Genomic DNA, 19,798 nt, shown 5'->3' on the forward strand with positions numbered 1-19,798 from the left:
TGATGGCAGGGAGATAGATCTGCGTTGCTGGGTGTAATTGGAGGTCAGAGGAACAGGCAGTGAGTCTGAAGCAGGAAACAAGATGTGCTGTTTCTTCCTTTGATTTCCAAAAATGGGAAAAAAGAGTGGCAGGAGCCAAAGGAAGGTAACAAGTTTGAAGGAAGGGTAGGTAGAGAAAATCTGGTAGGGAGCTCAAGATTAATCTTCATAGCCAACTACGTCGGGGCAGAGGAGTTTGGAGGCGGAAACAATATGAAGAATGAGTTGATTGTCGCAAAGAGACGGCGAGGTTTGGAGGCAAGAGAGCTGATAAGATGGACATAATAGTCTTGTTTAGCAAGTGCAACAACTGGCTGAAAGGAGGTAAACATGAATTTGAAATATATGAAGTATGAGTATGAGATTTTAACCAGAAATACTCTGCAGAGTTGGACCAGGAACATAGGGGACCTGATATTGAAAGCGTGTTTAGTGCTAGGACTTATCTGGCTATCTTTTAGCCAGCCATTTTGTGGGTGGGCAGTGGGCACATCTAGGCGGTGCTACTTATCCAGTTAATATAACCGGATAAGCAGTGATATTTGTTCTTATCCAGTTAAGTTCATCGGATGTTAGATCAGCCATAAGAGCTGATTTAACTTACCCAGATTTAACTTATCCAGCTAATTAGCACCTTGAACGTGGATATTCAGCAGCATAGCCATGCCGCTCGCTGAATATCCCTTGTAACTTAGCCAGAGAAGTCATATCCAGCTAAGTTACTTACCCAGCCAGTGCTAAGTATCAGGCCCAGGGAGAATAGGCTGAGGTTGCAAAACGGGTGAGGTTGCAGGCACGAGAAAGGAGAGGAGCAAGAGTCTGGAAAGTAGAGGATAGTAAAGTATTAAAAGAAATAACATTTTCATCAGACTCTGATGAGGTAGTTGGGAGGAAAAATGAAACAGTGGTGAAGAGGATGCAAGGGTCTGGAGATTCTTAAATGTGCTGGTGGTGGCTGGATGAGACTGAAGGAAAGTGGTTAAGTATGAAAGTTATCAGATGATAGAGAGGGGAAAAACTCAAGTCAACTAGAACACATTAAAACAGAATATATACCGATACTGTGGTCAGACCACTTCCTAATAGAATCCGCTATCAAACATACCGAACAACAAGTGACTCAAAAATGAGAACCCATTGAATTTGAATATTGCCCACCTTTTAATATAGACAACCTAAAAGACAAACTAGAAGAAAAATTAGCTGAAATAGATTGCACCAACTGTGACTCGGCCACAACAGCATGGATGCAAACAACCAAAAACTTAGCAGATGAGATAAACCCAATTAAATACATGAGCATCATGGAAACAAACCCCTGGCATAACGAAAAGATAAAGGTAGTCAAAAGAACACTGAGAAAAAAAGAAAAAGAATGGAAAAAAAATAAAACAACTGAAAACCTGACTAAATACAGGAAACAACTAGCCTACTATAAACAAATAATACTCAATGCAAAGAAATATTATAGCATGAAAATTGAGAAATTCACAAACAACCCGAGAGCCTTGTTTACCATAGTAAAAAATCTCACAAATGATACATCTGACTCTTCACAAAATCTTCCAGTAAATAGATGTAATGAGATAGCTACATTTTTTAATGACAAAATTATGAACCTAAAAACAAAGATTCCAAAAATAACTAAACAAAACATCAAAATGCAAAAAAGAGATGTTAAACAATGGGAAACATTCAGCGAAATCCGAAATAGAAGTTGAATTGATGCTAAAAAAACTAAACCCTGCCCCACATGCATATGGCACAATACCTACCACAGATATAAAAAAAACTAGCCACCACAACCTCTCTGACTTTAACAAAAATCATTAATCTATCATTAAATGAAGGAAACATGCCAGATTCACTAAAAGGAGCAATAGTAAAACCAATTTTGAAAAAAAAGAACAGTGATCCACTCACCCTGAGCAATTATAGACCAGTATCAAATTTACCACTAATTGCAAAATTAATAGAAAAAAACATACAAAATCAATTAGCAGAACACTTAGAGGACAATAATATTCTGTACCTATCACAACATGGATTTCGCAAAAACTATAGCACTGAAACACTACTACTTACGCTAACTGACAACATCATGAGAGGTTTTGACAGCGGTAAACATTACATTTTAGTAATGCTGGACCTATCAGCGGCATTCGACACAGTAAATCATGAGATCCTATTAAATAGATTAGAAGAAATAGGACTATGCAACACAACAATCAAATGGTTCAAATCATACCTAGATAACAGATATTTCCAAGTGAAAATCAAAAAAGCAATGTCAGAAAGAATAAACCTTCAAACAGGAGTTCCGCAGGGATCAGCCCTATCTGCCACACTATTCAACATATACATGCTGCCGTTATGCCACCTGCTAGCTGGTCTGGGCATCTCACACTACATATATGCTGACGATATTCAATTAATACTTCCAATTAATGACTCAATTGAGAAAACATTAACCTTAGCCAACATGTATCTAGATATAATAAAACAGCTCTTAAACCAGATGGAATTAGTTATTAACATAGAGAAAACAGAATGCCTACATCTTGAACGAAAAAACATCACAATCATTCAAAACCCAATCACAATCAATAACAACCAAAAAATACAACTAGCAGAGAAAGTACGAAACCTTGGAGTGATTATCGATACGGAACTAAGTATGAAACAACATATATCTCTAAAAGTAAGAGAAGGTTACGCCAAACTTATGACTCTCAGAAGACTTAAACCACTACTAACACCAAATGACTTCCGGTCAGTACTACAAGCATTAATTTTTTCAAGCACTGATTACTGTAATGCCCTTCTACTAGGATTACCCCACACCACGATAAGACCTCTACAGGTATTACAAAATACAGCTGCAAGAATTTTAATCAGTAAAAGTAAGAGAGACCATATCACCAAAACCCTAATTGAACTACACTGGCTACCCATTGAACAAAAAATTCAATACAAGACTCTTTGCACCATACATAAATGAATACATGACGAAAAGGCAGAATGGCTGAACACAGCCCTTCACCTACACATCCCTAATAGAAACTTGAGATCAGCAAACAAAACTATTAACTACTAAAACTACTAACTATTCCCTCAGTAAAAACTGCCAGACTAACGCAAGTAAGGGATAGGGCCCTATCCCTGGCAGGACCTATAATATGGAACACAATGCCTTTAGAAATCAGAACACAAAGAGACATCAAAGCATTCAGAAAAAGTTTAAAAACATGGCTATTTAAGCAAGCATACCACAAAGGGAATGAAGAGTAGAATCCAGGGAATTGTATGATGCAGTCCGAAGAACTCCCACACACATACATCAGCTTACTCGAATGGTGTGTGTGTGTGTATATTTTATTTTACTTTACCTCTATTAGATTGCAACAACAGAAGACAAGACTTAAGTGTTAATTTATCTTACAGCCGATATACTTACAGTAGACATGACTTATCACAACCACTAAGTAATATTTAATAGGGATGTGAATTGTTTTTTTGATGATTTAAAAAAATCGTCAGATATTTTTTAAATCGTCAAAAATCGTTAGAGTCGCGATACAATAGAAATTCCCCCGATTTATCGTGGAAAATCGTAAATCGGGGGAGGGGGAGGGGGAAAACCAGCACACCAAAACAACCCTAAAACCCACCCTGACCCTTTAAAACAAATCCCCCACCCTCCCAAACCCCCCCAAAATGTTTTAAATTACCTGGTGGTCCAGTGGGGGGGTCCCAGCGCGATCTCCCGCTCTCGGGCCATCGGCGCCATTTTGGCTACCACTAATATAAATGGCGCCGATGGCCCGATAAAACCCCCCCCACCCGACCCTTTAAAATTACCCCCTTAGCCTCCCCCACTCTCCCGACCCCCCCCAAAAACTTTTTACACATACCTGGTGGTCCAGGGGGGCTGCGGGGAGTGATCTCCTGTTCCCACGCTATCAGCTGTGCTAAAAAAAATGGCGCCAATGGCCCTTTGCCCTTACCATGTGACAGGGCAAAGGTAGCGCCAGCGCCATTTTGAATATTGGCAATACAGCCCGCGTGCAGGAGATCGCTCCCGGACCCCCGCTGGACCCCCAGGGACTTTTGGCCAGCTTGGGGGGGCCTCCTGACCCCCACAAGACTTGCCAAAAGTCCAGCGGGGGTCCGGGAGCGATCTCCTGCACTCAGGCTGTATTGCCAGTATTCAAAATGGCGCCGGCGCTACCTTTGCCCTGTCACATGGTAAGGGCAAAGGGTCATCGGCGCCATTTTTTTTTTAGAGCAGCTGATAGCGTGGGAACGGGAGATCACTGCCCGCGGCCCCCCTGGACCACCAGGTATGTGTAAAATGTTTGGGGGGGGGGTCGGGAGAGTGGGAGAGGCTAAGGGGCTAATTTTAAAGGGTCGGGGTGGGGTTTTTTTTATCGGCGTGGGCCTCACTAAAAAAAATTAATGATGTGAATTGGAATCGGAACCGATTCCAATTCACATCTCGTAACAATCAGATTCCCCCCTCCCCCAGCCGAACCCGATCGTTAAAACGATCGGGCACACAATTCACACCCCTAATATTTAATATGAAACTATGTTACAGTATTTGATGGCACCTGTTTAGTTAATATAATTCAACACATCTAAGTTTGAAATTATGTGCCTTATTGTGAACCGTTGTGACGGCAACTAGCTTAACGACAGTATAGAAAAGATTTTAAATAAATAAATAAAATAAATAAGTGGAGAAGTTTGAGAGAGAGCAGTTGGAGGAAAGGATTAGGACAAGGCAGTGGTCATTCTGGTGGGTAGGGGTGGTGGAGCAGAGTTGGAGGGAAAATGAGGAGGATAAAGCAAGGAGCTTTGGGACATAAGAATCAGAGAGGTCATCAGTATGGAAGTAAAAGTCCCCAGGAATAAGCAAGAAGGAAAGGCAGGAGTCAAAGCAGGTGTCAAAGGAAGGAGGGGGACTTTTCTCAGGGCTGATAAGTGACTGCTATTCAGAGAGGACGTGTGGTGAATGGGTGAATGAAGAGGAGCTCAAAGGAAGAAAAGGGGTGGGATGGAGATGGAAAAAAGGGTTGAACCCTATGGAAGGAGGGAGGGGGAGGAAGAACAGCAGCTCAACACTGCTACTATTGACAGAGGGCAGCTACTGAGGCAGAGTCCTAAGGGTAAAGCCAAGTCTTAGTCAAAGTGAAAAGATTAAGAGTTAAAGAGGTGAGGAACATAAGAAAGCTGGTTGAAAAACAGAGTGGGGATTCCACAGGAAACATGGGAAAAGGACGTAAGATGAAGGAAGGAGGGGGTAGGGACAAGACTGGAGGGGGTAACAGTCTGACGTGGAGATTGGGTGAGAGTGGGCTGCTTGAAGCACACACCCAGCAAAATGGATCAAATGCGAACTTCTTTGTGTTTCTAGGGCAGCTCTTTCAAGCGCAGATGTTGTTAAGCTCTGTCTCTAGTCTAAGAAATGAAATTCTGTCAAGATGCTGTATATTAAAAGGACAATTTCCAGAGTGAGTTATGTGAGTAAAAATTGTTTTATCTTCATTAATCGGCTGTCTGAGAACTACCCTCCCTCAGTGTGAATAAAAGTCTGTGTGCTGATCTATAGTGTTCATTCTGCTTTTATCCTGAGGGTGTGTTTAGGTCAGGGGAGGATGGGTATGTGCTCAGATGGCATTTTCAGACCTTTGCATGTCATTTTCTAGAAAAAAAATCTGTCCACAGAAAAAGCAGCTGCAAATGACTGCTTGTACGTTGTACCCTCAACAAGTTTCAGAGTGAAAGGAGGATATGTATCAGTGGCTACAAAGTATCTTTGTCCCATTGAGGATAGTTTCAAAATTGCCTTATGACTTCTATTTTAATCATATAAATCTTGTAAACTTCCTATTTCTTGTATCAGAATTGCCTGCTCTTGACTGGCCACCTTGTTTCAGAAAAAGGCAATATTGAGGCATAATCTGTTATATATACCAAACATGGGATGTCCACATGGATCCCTAGATTAAAGGAAATAACCTCATTAGATAAAAAAAAAAAAAATGTATCATTTGAACAAAAAAATAAAATAAAAATAATATACCATTTTATTGATTATCATTTATTATTATTCCGATTTAATGGCTACATACAAGTTATGGGGATTACTGTACTAGTAATAAGCTCTACTTTTAAGGTATTTCTAATTTTTATTGAAGTTATCAGAATAAAATATGACAGAACACTATCAGACATAGCTAACGGTACCTAATAGCATATATAAGTCTAAAAAATACATATGACATTTATTTTATTGGGAGAAAATGGTTTCTCTCAGACTGTGGGGCTATAGGAAATGGAAAAGTTTCCTTTCTAAAACACTGAAAATGCAAAATTAATTGATCATGTTCTGCCTGCACTCATTTTTAACACCACTTACTCATTTCTGAGATTCGCTTAGTACATAAGAGAGACATGTACAAGTTGATGAAGCCATAACAAATTGGCTGAACTGCTCAGATCTATTTTCACAGACTCACACCTTAAACCCAATTTCATCATGAGGCATCCCAAAATTCAAATATACATAATGTTCAGTAGTTATGTTACATTATCATACTAGAAGGGCAGTGAGTAACCTACCTTCTGCACTGGCTGCAGAACGAATTGACCACACTGAGCCCCGTCGAAAGGAATAATTCCTGTGGGATGTGCTGGAGGTGCAGGATGGACTCACAGACAAACGGCGGGATGCCAGATTGCTGGCTTCTTCTACTGACAAAGAAAACTGGAGATGTGAATCCTGATTTATACTGTGCAAATGCAGAAGAAGATGCATTAAGAAAGGGTTCTCAGGGCAAGTGTGACAGTAACGAAAGGTTAACAGGGGCGATAACAGCACTACTAGCACTGTAGATAACATAGACTCTCTTGAAGTTATATGCTTCCAGCAACAAGGTTCAATCCTAGCAAGGCATCAGGTTGTCATTCTTTTCTTGCATTTCACAGCACTATTGCTTGCAGCACAATGTGGTTTCTGGTGATTATGTAGCTTAACATAATTGTCAAAAAGACTTAAATGGGCATTTAGAAGTAATAATTACTATACAAAACAGACTTAAGATGCTTTGATGAGACTACTCTATTACTCATAGATCACAGTTACTTAGTTTAATAAATATAATAGTTTCTTTTTCAAATGCATCAGATTTTAGTAGGATTCTGTCTGAGTCTGATATTATTAGATAATATCTTCCTCTGCTTTCCTGAAACAATCATTCCATACTTTGAGCTCCACTGTAGTTACATATTTCAGGAGAAGTCTGCTTTCAGGATATTATCAACATTAGTCTTTAGATGTATCAAATGTTTGACAATAACTGTTGGTCAATGATTTTGGCACATGCAGTATTATTTATGCTGGAAATACTTGCATCTTGTTAGGGTTCAGCATGTAGCACCATGATGAAGGACGTTCATTCATTTGAAATGAAAGAGTAAGCTGGACTGAAATAGGCTATTTTCATTTTATTTTATTTTGTATTTGTTTTCAGATCACATTCAAGTCTATGGGGACAAGCAAAACTGCAGGGGGTTCTTTTTCAACTCAAGATAAACCAGACAGAATGGAGCCAGGATTGGAAGGGGCAAGAAAGGAGCAGGATTAATCAAGGTCAAGCACTTTTTTATCCAGCCTGTGCAAGCTGGTACCTGTATGGATTGACAATGAGTTCTTTTTTTTTTTTTTAACCTGAAACCAGAAGCAAAATGTAACTTTGAGCAGTCACCATTTTGGGTTCTGCTGGCTTTCAGACAGAGAAAGTGTGCTTTGAAAGCTCTTTCTCAGAGTCAAAGAAAACGTTTTAAAAAAGATTTGGGAAGGAAAGAAAGACTGAACACGGTGGGATGGACTGTTGCCTCTTATCACAATGTCACTGTATGAGAGGAGACACTACCTGTTGATTTTTAATTACTGTGTCATTCAACTGGCAGGATTAAGAGTGTTTCTGTGGAGAAAGGGATCTCTTAACAGCTACAGTGTCTCTAACCACTGATCAGGTAGAACACCAGCCTTTCTTTGTTCTCTCTAACTTTCTGTGTGTGGAAAAAGGAGTCAGAATACAGTGTGGGCCAGATTTTAGTAGTTATGCGCGGGCATATTGCATAAGGGGATTAGTTAGCGCCTCTACAACCCGTGTCCAACTGCAGGTTATACAGTGCGCTGGGCTCAGCGCACTGTATTGCATCGTCCCCTTTATAACAAAGTGACAATTTGCTATTCTGCTATCTGTGTATCTCCACATTAGTACTCATGTAAACAGTACTGCAGTATATTATATTGTAACACTAAACAGTCCTAGTCACTGCTAGTGACTGTGGTGCTATAACACCACAGACAGGAAAAGGTAAATGTTATACTAATGGGAACAAAAGTGAGAAAGAAAGAGGAAACATTTTTCATTCTTCTCCACAGAGATTTAGGGACAGCCCAAGCAGCATTACTGATGCTAGCACTAGTGAAATGATCAGGAGTCCTATGCCCAAAATAAAGAAATATGTTTGTTTTTTTTTTTAGCAGAGTCAAACTAGAAGCAGGGATGAGCAAAATGAAGCTCAAACTGGAAAAGCATCTGTTGCCTGTTTCCATTCTCATCACTGTCCTATGGTTCAGGGGCTATAGAAGGCAGTGTCAGTGGAATGTGGCATCAGCAGTGGTGGGCAGAGGTTCTAGAAATGGAGCACCCAAAAGCAGCACAGTGCTCCCCCTGATTCCATGCAGTAGATGTTTAGAGAAAGTTTTGATTCTAATGATTGTTAGACTCAGAGGATATTGAATTTCTTAGTAGCTCAGGAGGGTTTAGGGAATTTAGGGGGTCATTTATCAAAATGTGGTAAGGTGTTTTTGCATGTGTGTGTGTGTGAGAGAGAGAGAGAGAGAGAGAGAGATACTGGCCATAATGTCCTCCCCCTAGACAGGTATTTGTATCCCTATGGGTGGCCCACCTAGTAACTCGAGGTGAGGTTTAGGTATTAATGTATGGGGTTAGGGGCCACTTTGACATTCAGCGTGAGACATACGAACAGAACAATGGTCTCTTGTGAAGATTTGATGACTTTCGGAGAGAGGAAACTCACCCAAAGATGAGATTTGGGCAATGTTCTCTCCACCTAGCTTGATGTTACCCAGGTAGAGAGTCAAAGTGGCCCCTAACCCCCTACACTAATACCTAAACTTCACCTCAAGTTACTAGGTGGGTCTCTCTCTCTCTCCCCCTTCAATGGTCCCTCAGTGGTTGAATGCAGGAAATACAAGAAGTATGGCACTTATCGCAAAGTCTGAAAATGTTATCGCAATTTGCGCTAACTTAGCTCTTCGCATAGGTAATTAGCGCAAATTGTGATAAACTGTATATTAGCATAAAACACGCCCCTTTTACTATCGCATGCGATACTTATCACATTTTGATAAATCCAGGCCTTAGTTACTAGCATGGTATCCTCTAGTGAGCAGCTGCAGAAGGCAGAAAGTGATACTACCAGTGCAAAAAGCACCCTCCACGAAAAGCAAGTGATGGAGAGTATAAGAAATGCTAATGGCCTTTTCTTTTCCAATCCATCTTCAACCCCACACCCAACAGCAGTGCCCAAGGATCCAGAGGAGGAGCGGGGATTCTGAAAAACATCAGAAGTGTGGAGGAACTTTAGAGTTAGGAAGGACAAGCATTTTGTAGAATGCACCCTGTCTTTTACTCAATGTAGCAGCAGCAGGAAAGCCAGAGAAAAAGGGCAATTCAGACTCCCAAACCAAGCCCCTAGCCCCTTCCTCCAGTGAGGTGATAGGCAATCAGCCATACCCTCATGTCAGTGGCAAGGTACCATAGAGCAGATGGAGTGTTTCACCACATTATTGCCATATAGTAAGAGGCAGGCTGCGTCAAAGGTGGTGACATGGTGCATCAGTGAAATGATTGCCATGGATGACCATTTCCTGCAGATAGTGAAGAATATGGGATTTGAGCAGTTGCTGCACCTTTTAGCCCCAAATTACAAAAGTGCCTTCCTGGACAACATTCAGTTGGTATATGATCCCCACTCGGTACACTCAGTACCATACTTACATACAGATACTGTAGGCCAAGATGGAGGGAAGTAGCAACCATTTCACAAGTGTCATTTGGACCAGCCAACATGCTATACATGCCTATCTCTCCTTCATTGCACACGGCTAGCAGCTGGATGAGGCAGAGGTAGTTGCCAGCTCTAGTGGGGGCAAACCAGCAGGCTACAGGTAGATTGTGCTACATACTCAGATGACGGACAAGAGCCATATCTCAGTCAATATTTTATCAGCAATAAGAAAGATGATGGAGGGCTGGCAGTTAAACCAGAGAGACAGGACTGTTCCTGTATTGTTTTGTTTTGTTACAGAGGCACTAACATAGAAAAGGCATGGAAGATGGAGGCCCTGAGGAGATCCATTGCTTGTACACTTGCTGTACCTGGCAGTAAAGGATGTCCAGGGGGTTAAGGAGGAATGCGGCATCTTAATTAGTTCTGAAGGAACTGAAAGAGAAGTGTAGGAAAATAGCAGGGAATTTTCACTAGAGCTTGAAGTATGGGAAGAAGCTCAATGAGAAGCAGGAAATGGTGGTGCCTCTGTGCTGGCATATTCAGGATGTAGGTACCAGGTGGAATTCCACCCATCTGATGCTGCAGAGAAAATCAGAGCAATGAACAGCTCTTCATGATTTGTCTCTGGAAAACAAAAAATAGGTGTGGATTGCTCTCTGGATCATGATGAGTGAGTATACATGACGAAGATAGTACAAGTCCTGAAGCCCTTCAAAGATAACATGGAAGATGTCAGTTCCAAAACAGCTACCTTGGGTGAGGTGATCTCCAAAGTCAATATTCTGAAGGAAGTTAGAGGATTTCCAGCAGGAACAGAAACTAGCACTAGAGGTATTGCTCTTTGAGGACTTCTTGTAGCAGCAGCAAGTAGAAGATAGGGTCACATCCCTCACAAGCTAGATACTTACATGCTAGCCATGTTGTATGGCTTACAGTTGAAAGGATCATTGCCTTCTAATCCAACAGATTAATTTACTGGAAGGAGATGCTATTTGCTAAGATGTGAGAACAGGAGCATGAGGCAGAGGAGCAGTGGGGATGCAGGAAATAGTGGGCAACCCACATAGTATTGTCTGCATGAGTATCAACATGTCAACTACCACTCATTCCATCACATTCTTCCCTCCCTGTGGCAGGAACAGAATGGGATCTCCTGACACAGGCCATAGCTATGGTAGATATTAAAAGAGATTATCCTCTTTTCACCACAGGAGACCATGGTACAAATTTCAGTCACATGCTATCTCGTAGAGCCCATAGAGGCATGACCATAGATCCACTGGCATACTGGTCACACAATGTTACAGTATGTCAAAACCTTGCCAAAGTGGCCGACATTTCTTTCGCTACCCACCAACCAGTGAATCTAATTAACAGGTATTCCCCTGAAGGGGGACTTCGTGAATCCACATCATTTGAGGCTAGTGCCAAGAGTTGGTTAAAAGATGATCATCATTAAAAATAAATCTCCCTCTGCTCAGCTTTCCTGAATTTCCTTGTGAGTGGCAGAATGACTGAGTGTACATCTGCAGTGAACCAGTGCTCACAGGTTTTGCCCACATCTCCTTGCTGTTTTGTTGTCAGTTGGCACTAGGGATGTGAATCGTTTTAGGACGATTAAAATTATCGTCCGATAATTTTAATATCGTCTTAAACCGTTATGGAACACAATACAATAGAGATTCTAACGATTTATCGTTATAAATCGTTAGAATCGTGAGCCGGCACACTAAAACCCCCTAAAACCCACCCCCGACCCTTTAAATTAAATCCCCCACCCTCCCGAACCCCCCCCAAATGAGTTAAATAACCTGCGGGTCCAGCGGCGGTCCGGAACGGCAGCGGTCCGGAACGGGCTCCTGCTCCTGAATCTTGTTGTCTTCAGCCGGCGCCATTTTCCAAAATGGCACCGAAAATGGCGGCGGCCATAGACGAACACGATTGGACGGCAGGAGGTCCTTCCGGACCCCCGCTGGACTTTTGGCAAGTCTCGTGGGGGTCAGGAGGCCCCCCACAAGCTGGCCAAAAGTTCCTGGAGGTCCAGCGGGGGTCAGGGAGCGATTTCCCGCCGCGAATCGTTTTCGTACGGAAAATGGCGCTGGCAGGAGATCAACTGCAGGAGGTCGTTCAGCGAGGGTTCCGGCGCCTCGCTGAACGACCTCCTGCAGGAGGTCGTTCAGCGGCGCCATTTTCCGTACGAAAACGATTCGCGGCAAGAAATCGCTCCCGGAACCCCGCTGGACTCCCAGGAAACTTTTGGCCAGCTTGGGGGGGGGCCTCCTGACCCCCACAAGACTTGCCAAAAGTCCAGCGGGGGTCCGGAACGACCTCCTCCGTCGAATCGTTTTTGTCTATGGCCGCCGCCATTTTGCGGCGGCCATTTTGAAAAATGGCGCCAGCTGAAGACAACACGATTCTATTGAGGGGGCCGTTCCGGACCGCCGCCGTTCTGGACCACCGCCGGATCCCCAGGTAATTTAAAGCATTTGGGGGGGGGGTTCGGGAGGGTGGGGGATTTAATTTAAAGGGTCGGGGTGGGTTTTAGGGGGGTTTAGTGTGCCGGCTCACGATTTTAACGATTTTTCACGATAATTTACACACCCAAACGGCAACAATACGATTCCCTCCCCCTCCCAGCCGAAATCGATCGTTAAGACGATCGAGGACACGATTCACATCTCTAGTACTGGAGCCCATATCTCAAAAAAGATAAGGACAGGATAGAGGCGGTCCAAAGAATGGAAACCAAAATGGTGAGGAGTCAGTATCAGAAGACTTATAAGGAGAGGCTGAAGGATCTGAATATCTATACCCTGGAAGAGAGGAGGTGCAGGGGAGATATAATACAGACCTTCAGCTACCTGAAAAGTTTTAATGAAGCACAAACTTTGAACATTTTCTGTTAGAAAGGAAACAGTAGAACTAGGGGGTCACAAAATGAAACTCCAGGGGAGATGACCAAGAACCAAAAATAGGAAATATTTCTTTACAGAGAGGGTGGTGGATACCTGGAATGCCCTTCTGGAAGAGGCAATGAGAACAAAAACATTAAATGAATTCAAAAAAGCATGGGATAAACACTGGATCCCTAAATACTAGAGGTTGGAAATGAAGAAAAGATTGCATTGTGGCAACCTGCACAGAGAGGCACAGTTACTACCATTAACAGATGGTGGAGGGATTACTACACTTAACCAATTAGCTTTGATGCTTGTGACGCAACTGAAACATCGCTCTCTGCTTTATCGGTGGGGAGGAAAGGGGAACTGGATTCAGAAGACAACCAATGCTGGGCCTGACTTTTACGGTCCAGGATACTTATAAGTAGACATTAAGGATAAAGCACTTGACTGCTCGTATGATCAAGTCCAAAAGCAAAGCATCTTAAGTAGCATTGTCTGAATTATCAAGAAGGCTGCTCACCCTGTAGAAATGTTGCTAGCAGTAATTTTGTTATGGATTTGACAGTTGTTTGATTTTGATTGTAAATATTGCTATTCTTAACATAAGAATTTGGGGTAACCTTCAAGGAGGAGCAGCTACCACCCTTAACGAAATGTATGGGGGTAATCTGCATGATGCAGTAATTTCCACCTTTAACAGAAACATTCGGGTAACCTGCACCGACTAGCAGTTACTACCATAAGAAATTTGCTAGGTAGATTGGGTGAACAACTTGGACTTTTTCTGCTGTCATTACTATGTTACTGTATTGCCATGTTATGTTACGGTTAGCACCCAGCCTGGTCGTTTCCCTCTCATGATATCTTGGGAATCTCTTGCCACTGTTAATGTCCCTTTCATAGTGCCTTGGGATGCAGATGTGATCTGTTTTACTGTTGCCGCTGGGGTTTTGGTGCGTTGGGCTTTTCATCCCACTCTTGTTAGTGCCCTTTGCTTCCCTTTTGTTGCTTTGGGGTCTTCGTGCTACTATTGTTTGTGCCCTTTGTCTCTCTCATGGTGCCTTGGTGTGTTCATGACACTGCTTGCATTGCTTTGCCCTTTCATGATACCTTAGGCTGTTCATACCGTGTTTCCCCGAAAATAAGACAGGGTCTTATACTAACTTTTGCTCTAAAAGATGCATTAGGGATTACTTTCAGGGGATGTCTTATTTTTCCATGAACAACAATCTACATTTATTCTTGAACAAATAAAATCAACATTTATTCAAATATAGTCATGTCATCACATTCTGGAACATCATCATAACTCTCCAAACCCTGAACCTTCACCAAGAAAAGCAGACACCCCCAAAAGAATTGCATTTAAAAGAGCCCACGAGACCCAAAACAATAAGGATTAGCAAATGCTGGGCTCTCACACACAGATCGGGTAGTCCTACTGGCGTCACTCCCGTCACAGGCGTGCAGTCAGGTCCCTTGGCATTCCAGCTGCTCTCTTCCACGTTCCACTGCAGCCAAGTGTAGCAGTTGGCTCCCCCTGGTGACCAGAAGCAGCCACAACACTCTAGTATAATGGGTTCGGGAGTAGAGTGATGCCAGAGGGACTACAAGATCTGTGTGTGAGAGCTCAGCACTTGCTAATCCTTATTGTTTTGGGTCTCGTGGGGTCTTTTAAGTGCGATTCTTTTGGGGTTGTCTGCTTTCCTTGGTGAAGGATCTATCTGTCCTGCTGCATTCTATTGCCAATTGATTTTACTTTTTTACATATAGAGCTGCCTGGACACTATTTAAATTGACTTTTTTATGAACTGTAACTAGGGCTTATTTTTGGAGAAGGGCTTATATTTCGAGCATCCTCAAAAATCCAGAAAAATCATGCTAGGGCTTATTTTCTGGGTAGGTCTTATTTTGGGGGAAAAACTGTATCACTTTTGGTGCTGCTTTGCCCAACTCTTGGTGTCTTGAAGTACTTTTTCCCTCTGCTGATGATGTCTGCCTGAAAGTTTCACTAAGCTCGAAAAGAAAACCTCCATTTTAAAACCAAAACAGGATGCATTGCTTCCCCTATTGACTTTAAAGGAAAACAAATAACTGAAAGATACAAATAAACAAAATCTTTTTTGGCCATAAACTGAACAAAACAATCACTGAGCCAAAGGAAACAAATGAACAAACCAAACTAACCAATTTTGCCATGTATATAGCGAAGGGTCTATACTTGTCTCTAATACACTGCTACCATCTAATAATTCTTTTGTATGTAATACATTTTGGAGTCTTTCACATTTCACAACCTCAGTGTAGGGCAAGATCACCTGAACAGTCAAGCTCTTGTAAAAACAGCATCAGTCAGGGCCAGTCTAATGGCTTAATAACAATACTATGCGCTGCAATATGGAGGCTCTGGGTTTGATTTCTGGGCTAGGACTCTGCTACTGGGTCTAGCTGGGGCTGCGCATGAGCAGCATTCACCGTTCCTGGGAGGAAGGAGTTTTGGCCATTGCCCAGCTGCAACACATAATGATGAATTTTAAAAAGCCTGGCTGATGCCAAAACTTGGAAATATTCACACAAGTCAGGCCTGCACACACCAAGTGGATTTTAAAAGCTGCCCGCATACGTGCATACGTGCCGCTACACACACACAGAAATAAAAAGTTCCAAAAGGGGGCGGGGCATGAGCGTTACTGGATTTCACATTGAAATCTGCACGCAAATACTTACACGTACGAGCGTGCACCAGGATCCTCTGCTGCATAACTTTACTTCTGCTATGGATGGCATGCAAGTTATAAAATAAAGACAAATAGATTGGCAGGGTTTTAAGCACTGGGCTAACATGGGAGGAGGCTATTAAACTAGGGGGATTTAGAAGTCCTATTCCTTACCTGGGCAAACTAGGAATAGACTGGTAAAACTGGTAATGGCGTCAGCATGCGTGTCTTTTAAAATCCCCCCACTGACATGATAGAAGTGGTATTTGCCCGCATAGGCGTGGGTCCACTTAAAATTATGCGCACATGTGTGCGTAGTCAGGCAGTTATAAAATGGTCACGTCCCTGGGTGTGGGCCGATGAATGCGTGCCTGTTTAAATGCCTGTTTAAATGTTGTCATAGTGGGCAGACTCGGAGTACTCATTATGGCTTTCTGGAAGGGCTAGTCTGTAGTCCCTGACCATCCCCCCAGGGCTGACTCAATAGGTATGTAGAACCTAGGGCACCAATCCCTCTCTCAGCATGATATTCTCTCCTTACTCCTCCACCGTCTGTCTCTTCTGCTGCTACATTTACTTTGAAGTATGAGCCATAGTCTTGCTAATGTGTTAATATCCCAGATAGATATTTTAATACAAAATTATATTCCTAAGTAAAAAAAAAAAAAAATTAAAAAAAAAAAAATATATATATATATATATATATATATATATATATATATATATATATATATCAGAAGGCTCTTTTTTTTTTTTTTTTTTTTTAGAACTCACATTGTCTTAGTTTTTATACTTACAGAAGAGGATCACTACTTTCCAGGATGCTTTAAGAAATAGGACTGGGAAAGAATATCCTACAGAGGATATTAGTACAAATTAGTTCTAATTTATGCCCTAATCTGTCCATTCCAATATTTTCTGAGAGATAAACTATTGGAGTAAACCATAGATGACAAATTATGGTACTACAATTGCACTGAAAGAAGAGAAGTTAAATAGAAACCAAAGTTACAGTTTGTGGCAGCTATTTCCAATAGGTAATTACTCTACTGGTACACCTACACCTATGGTTGGTCTTGGTCCCTAGGACCTGGAAGCGCACCTTCTTCTTCCTGTTCGGAATTTGGGGAGCAAGTGGGTTCGTAGCAGGCCTCCTGGGTGACTGGAATGGCTGTGATCAAACTGGCTTCCCGGCCCAGTCGCTTCTTCTCTTCCTCTTGCTGCAGGTTCTTCAGGATGTGCTCTGCACGCTGATGGGAACGAGACACAGCTCTTGCCGAGAATGATTTCTAGGAACGGCCCAAAAGGAATGAGGCATATCTGAAATGTCTGAATAGGTCTGTAATTATTATATATATTTCCCCTAATGGTTGAATTCAAATGAACAATTCTGTAAATCTAAAACTGCAAGGCAAACCTTTCATCTTCAGTTCAAGGTGACCAGACCTATTTCCATAGTAATTATGAGGGAAAGCAGTAAAAGTATACGTTACTGAACTAAATAGAGTACAGAGCTTTAATTCTCCTCATCTTCTTGACATCTGACTGTGATATCATGTAATTAACTTGCAATTGAAGCCCATAACTGGAATAAATGATTCTCACCCATAAACTAGTGTAAAGATAAGACTGACTGGCACTAATCTGTGAAATATCCTAACAGACCTGCTATGTATTTATTCTGTAGTCAGTAACATATTCTATATATGAAGTGACTTTTCTAAAAGACCCTGTAGAAGCACATATTGACGTGCTACTTACAGACTGATCCTCATTGATGGGGTCTTGCACACTCCCACTACTTTGTGGAACCCAGGGAGGATCAAACATAGGCACTGATGGCATTCCCAGTATGGGAGAAGGAAGGGTGAAGTTTATACTGGGAGGAGGAATCTATGAAAAACACCAAAAGCATCTTATTAATTGAACTGGAAAAACCAAGGATTTTAAAAGGAGGATTCTATAGAATCATTAGAAGAAAGTTGAGGTGCATTCATTGGTATTTTCGCTGAAGGGATGCCAACAAGAATGCTGAATATGCGGTAGAGATGCGTTTTGATGGATTATGCAAAAAGAGAATCGTAACTTGGGTCTCCATTCTCCACCACTCACCTTGAAGATCTGCTGAGCTCCTTCTTCCATCCGTGGCCAGACCTGATACCTAAATCTCCAGAGTGTATGGAATTTTAGGATGGCATTCAGTCTTTGCACTGTCTCTGGGTGCTGAAATTCTGACATTAGCATATCAGATACGGCATCGGGCACTTTAACTGCACATAGCAGGAACATGGCAGCTGCATAACAGGAAAATTACTTGGTCATTTTCTTTCATTTATCTCAAAATTAATTTATTTTTTTATCTAGAACTAGATACATAAACCAAACATTGGTGAAAAAAACATGGTCCGCTATGAACATAGAATACGAGCAGAATATAAAGCTTTGAAATAGAATTAATTAATTAAATAGAAAATATAACTCCGTGGTCTTTATGTCAGTGCCTCCACCTTGATATACACAGGTAGACAGCTAGTTGTCCAGATGTCACAACACTAGCAGCTGTGCATGAACACATATTATAAATGTGATTTCACAACAGTTGTGCACCGCCCCCCTCCCTCCCGACTCCCCAAGAACACACCGAAAGTCTGTGGTGGTTTAGCAGGGTGCCTGAGAGCGAACTCCCTGCTCCCGGGCTGTCGGCTGCCGGTAAATCAGTCCCTCCCTCTCACCCTGGCTGCCCTTCCTGTTCAATCCCTTCCAGACTCACCGAAAGTCCCTGGTGGTCCAGAGGGGGACCTGGGTGTGATCTCCCTTTCTCGGGCCGTCAGCTGCCAGTAATCAAAATGGCTCTGGTGGCCCTTTGCTCTTACCATGTGACAGGGTTTACCGTGCCATTGGTCAGCCCTTGTCACATGGTAAGAGCAATGGATGGCCCCAGGGACTTTTGGTGAGTCTGGGTGGGGGGGGGGGGGGGTTGGGGGGGTTCAGGAGGGAGGGATTGAACAGGGAGGGCAGCCATGGGGGGAGGGAAGGAGTGATTTAAAAGGGAGGGCAGCAATGGGGGGAGGGAGGGATTCAACAGGGAGGGCCAGCCATGGGGGGAGAGAGGGAGTGATTGAGCAGGAGGGCAGCCATGGCGTGAGGGAGGGAATGAACAGCAATTTCCTTAAGTTATTGGTTTGTTTCTTATTTATTTATTTCTATATACCGACATTCATGTAGGGATATCATATTGGCAAATATCCATTTAAAAACATTTGCATTTCAAATATTAAAAGAAAGATATAAATACATAATTTCTTAATAATAATAAAATAAAAAATGCTAAAAATTAAAATTCTACAATTAAACTTTTAAAATTAGTAAAAGCAGCAGAGATAGTAAATCATAAAAATAATAAAATAGAAGAAGTTTATTGAAAGGCTTGCTGGAACAACCATGTTTTTACGCCTTTCTTAGTATGATTTCACCAATTCATAAGCCCCTTAGGTTTTACCCTCGACTTATCCATGGGTGACAGATGAATCTTGATTTTGGGGCCCCAAAACAACCTTGACCTATACATGAAATCGACTTATACATGAGTATATGTGGTAATTCCAATTATTATCTGGATTCCTGTGAAATGCAGGCTCTTAGTGGAATATCCAACCTCCCTGCCCTCAAATGGCTTCCTTGAATTAATTCTTCAAAATTGTTGTAAGTACAGAAATTAGCAAGAACTTGATCCTCAAAGATTTTAAGTAATCTTTAGAATAACGCATCATATTTGATTTATATCTATTCTAAAAAAAAGACAATTATGTGAGCTTGAGGGACATTCTATGATTTCATATGGGATAAAACTTAAAGCTGCTCAGGATGATTCTTAGTCAGCCTGACAGAAGTTTAAAAATAGAGTATAAAATATTACAGAACACACAAAAATGTCCTGACTAGATAAAAGTAGAAACAAAATATTATTAAATTGAAAAAATAAAACTCCTACAGGTCTCAGGAGACACTAAAGCATGACTGAGA

The 19,798-nt window shown here is 41.9% G+C and overlaps 1 protein-coding gene across 1 annotated transcript in view; it reads right to left on the minus strand.

Moving 5' to 3' along the window:
- UNC80 (unc-80 homolog, NALCN channel complex subunit) overlaps positions 1 to 19,798 on the minus strand; it is a 437,997-nt gene that overhangs the window by 181,566 nt on the left and 236,633 nt on the right. The window contains 4 exon segments of the mRNA XM_029606152.1: positions 6,667 to 6,798; positions 16,878 to 17,064; positions 17,537 to 17,668; positions 17,888 to 18,069. Coding sequence (XP_029462012.1) covers positions 6,667 to 6,798; positions 16,878 to 17,064; positions 17,537 to 17,668; positions 17,888 to 18,069 — 633 coding nt within the window.

The sequence above is a fragment of the Rhinatrema bivittatum genome, chromosome 6, assembly GCF_901001135.1.
Source record: "Rhinatrema bivittatum chromosome 6, aRhiBiv1.1, whole genome shotgun sequence".
NCBI classification, from domain to species: Eukaryota; Metazoa; Chordata; class Amphibia; order Gymnophiona; family Rhinatrematidae; genus Rhinatrema; species Rhinatrema bivittatum.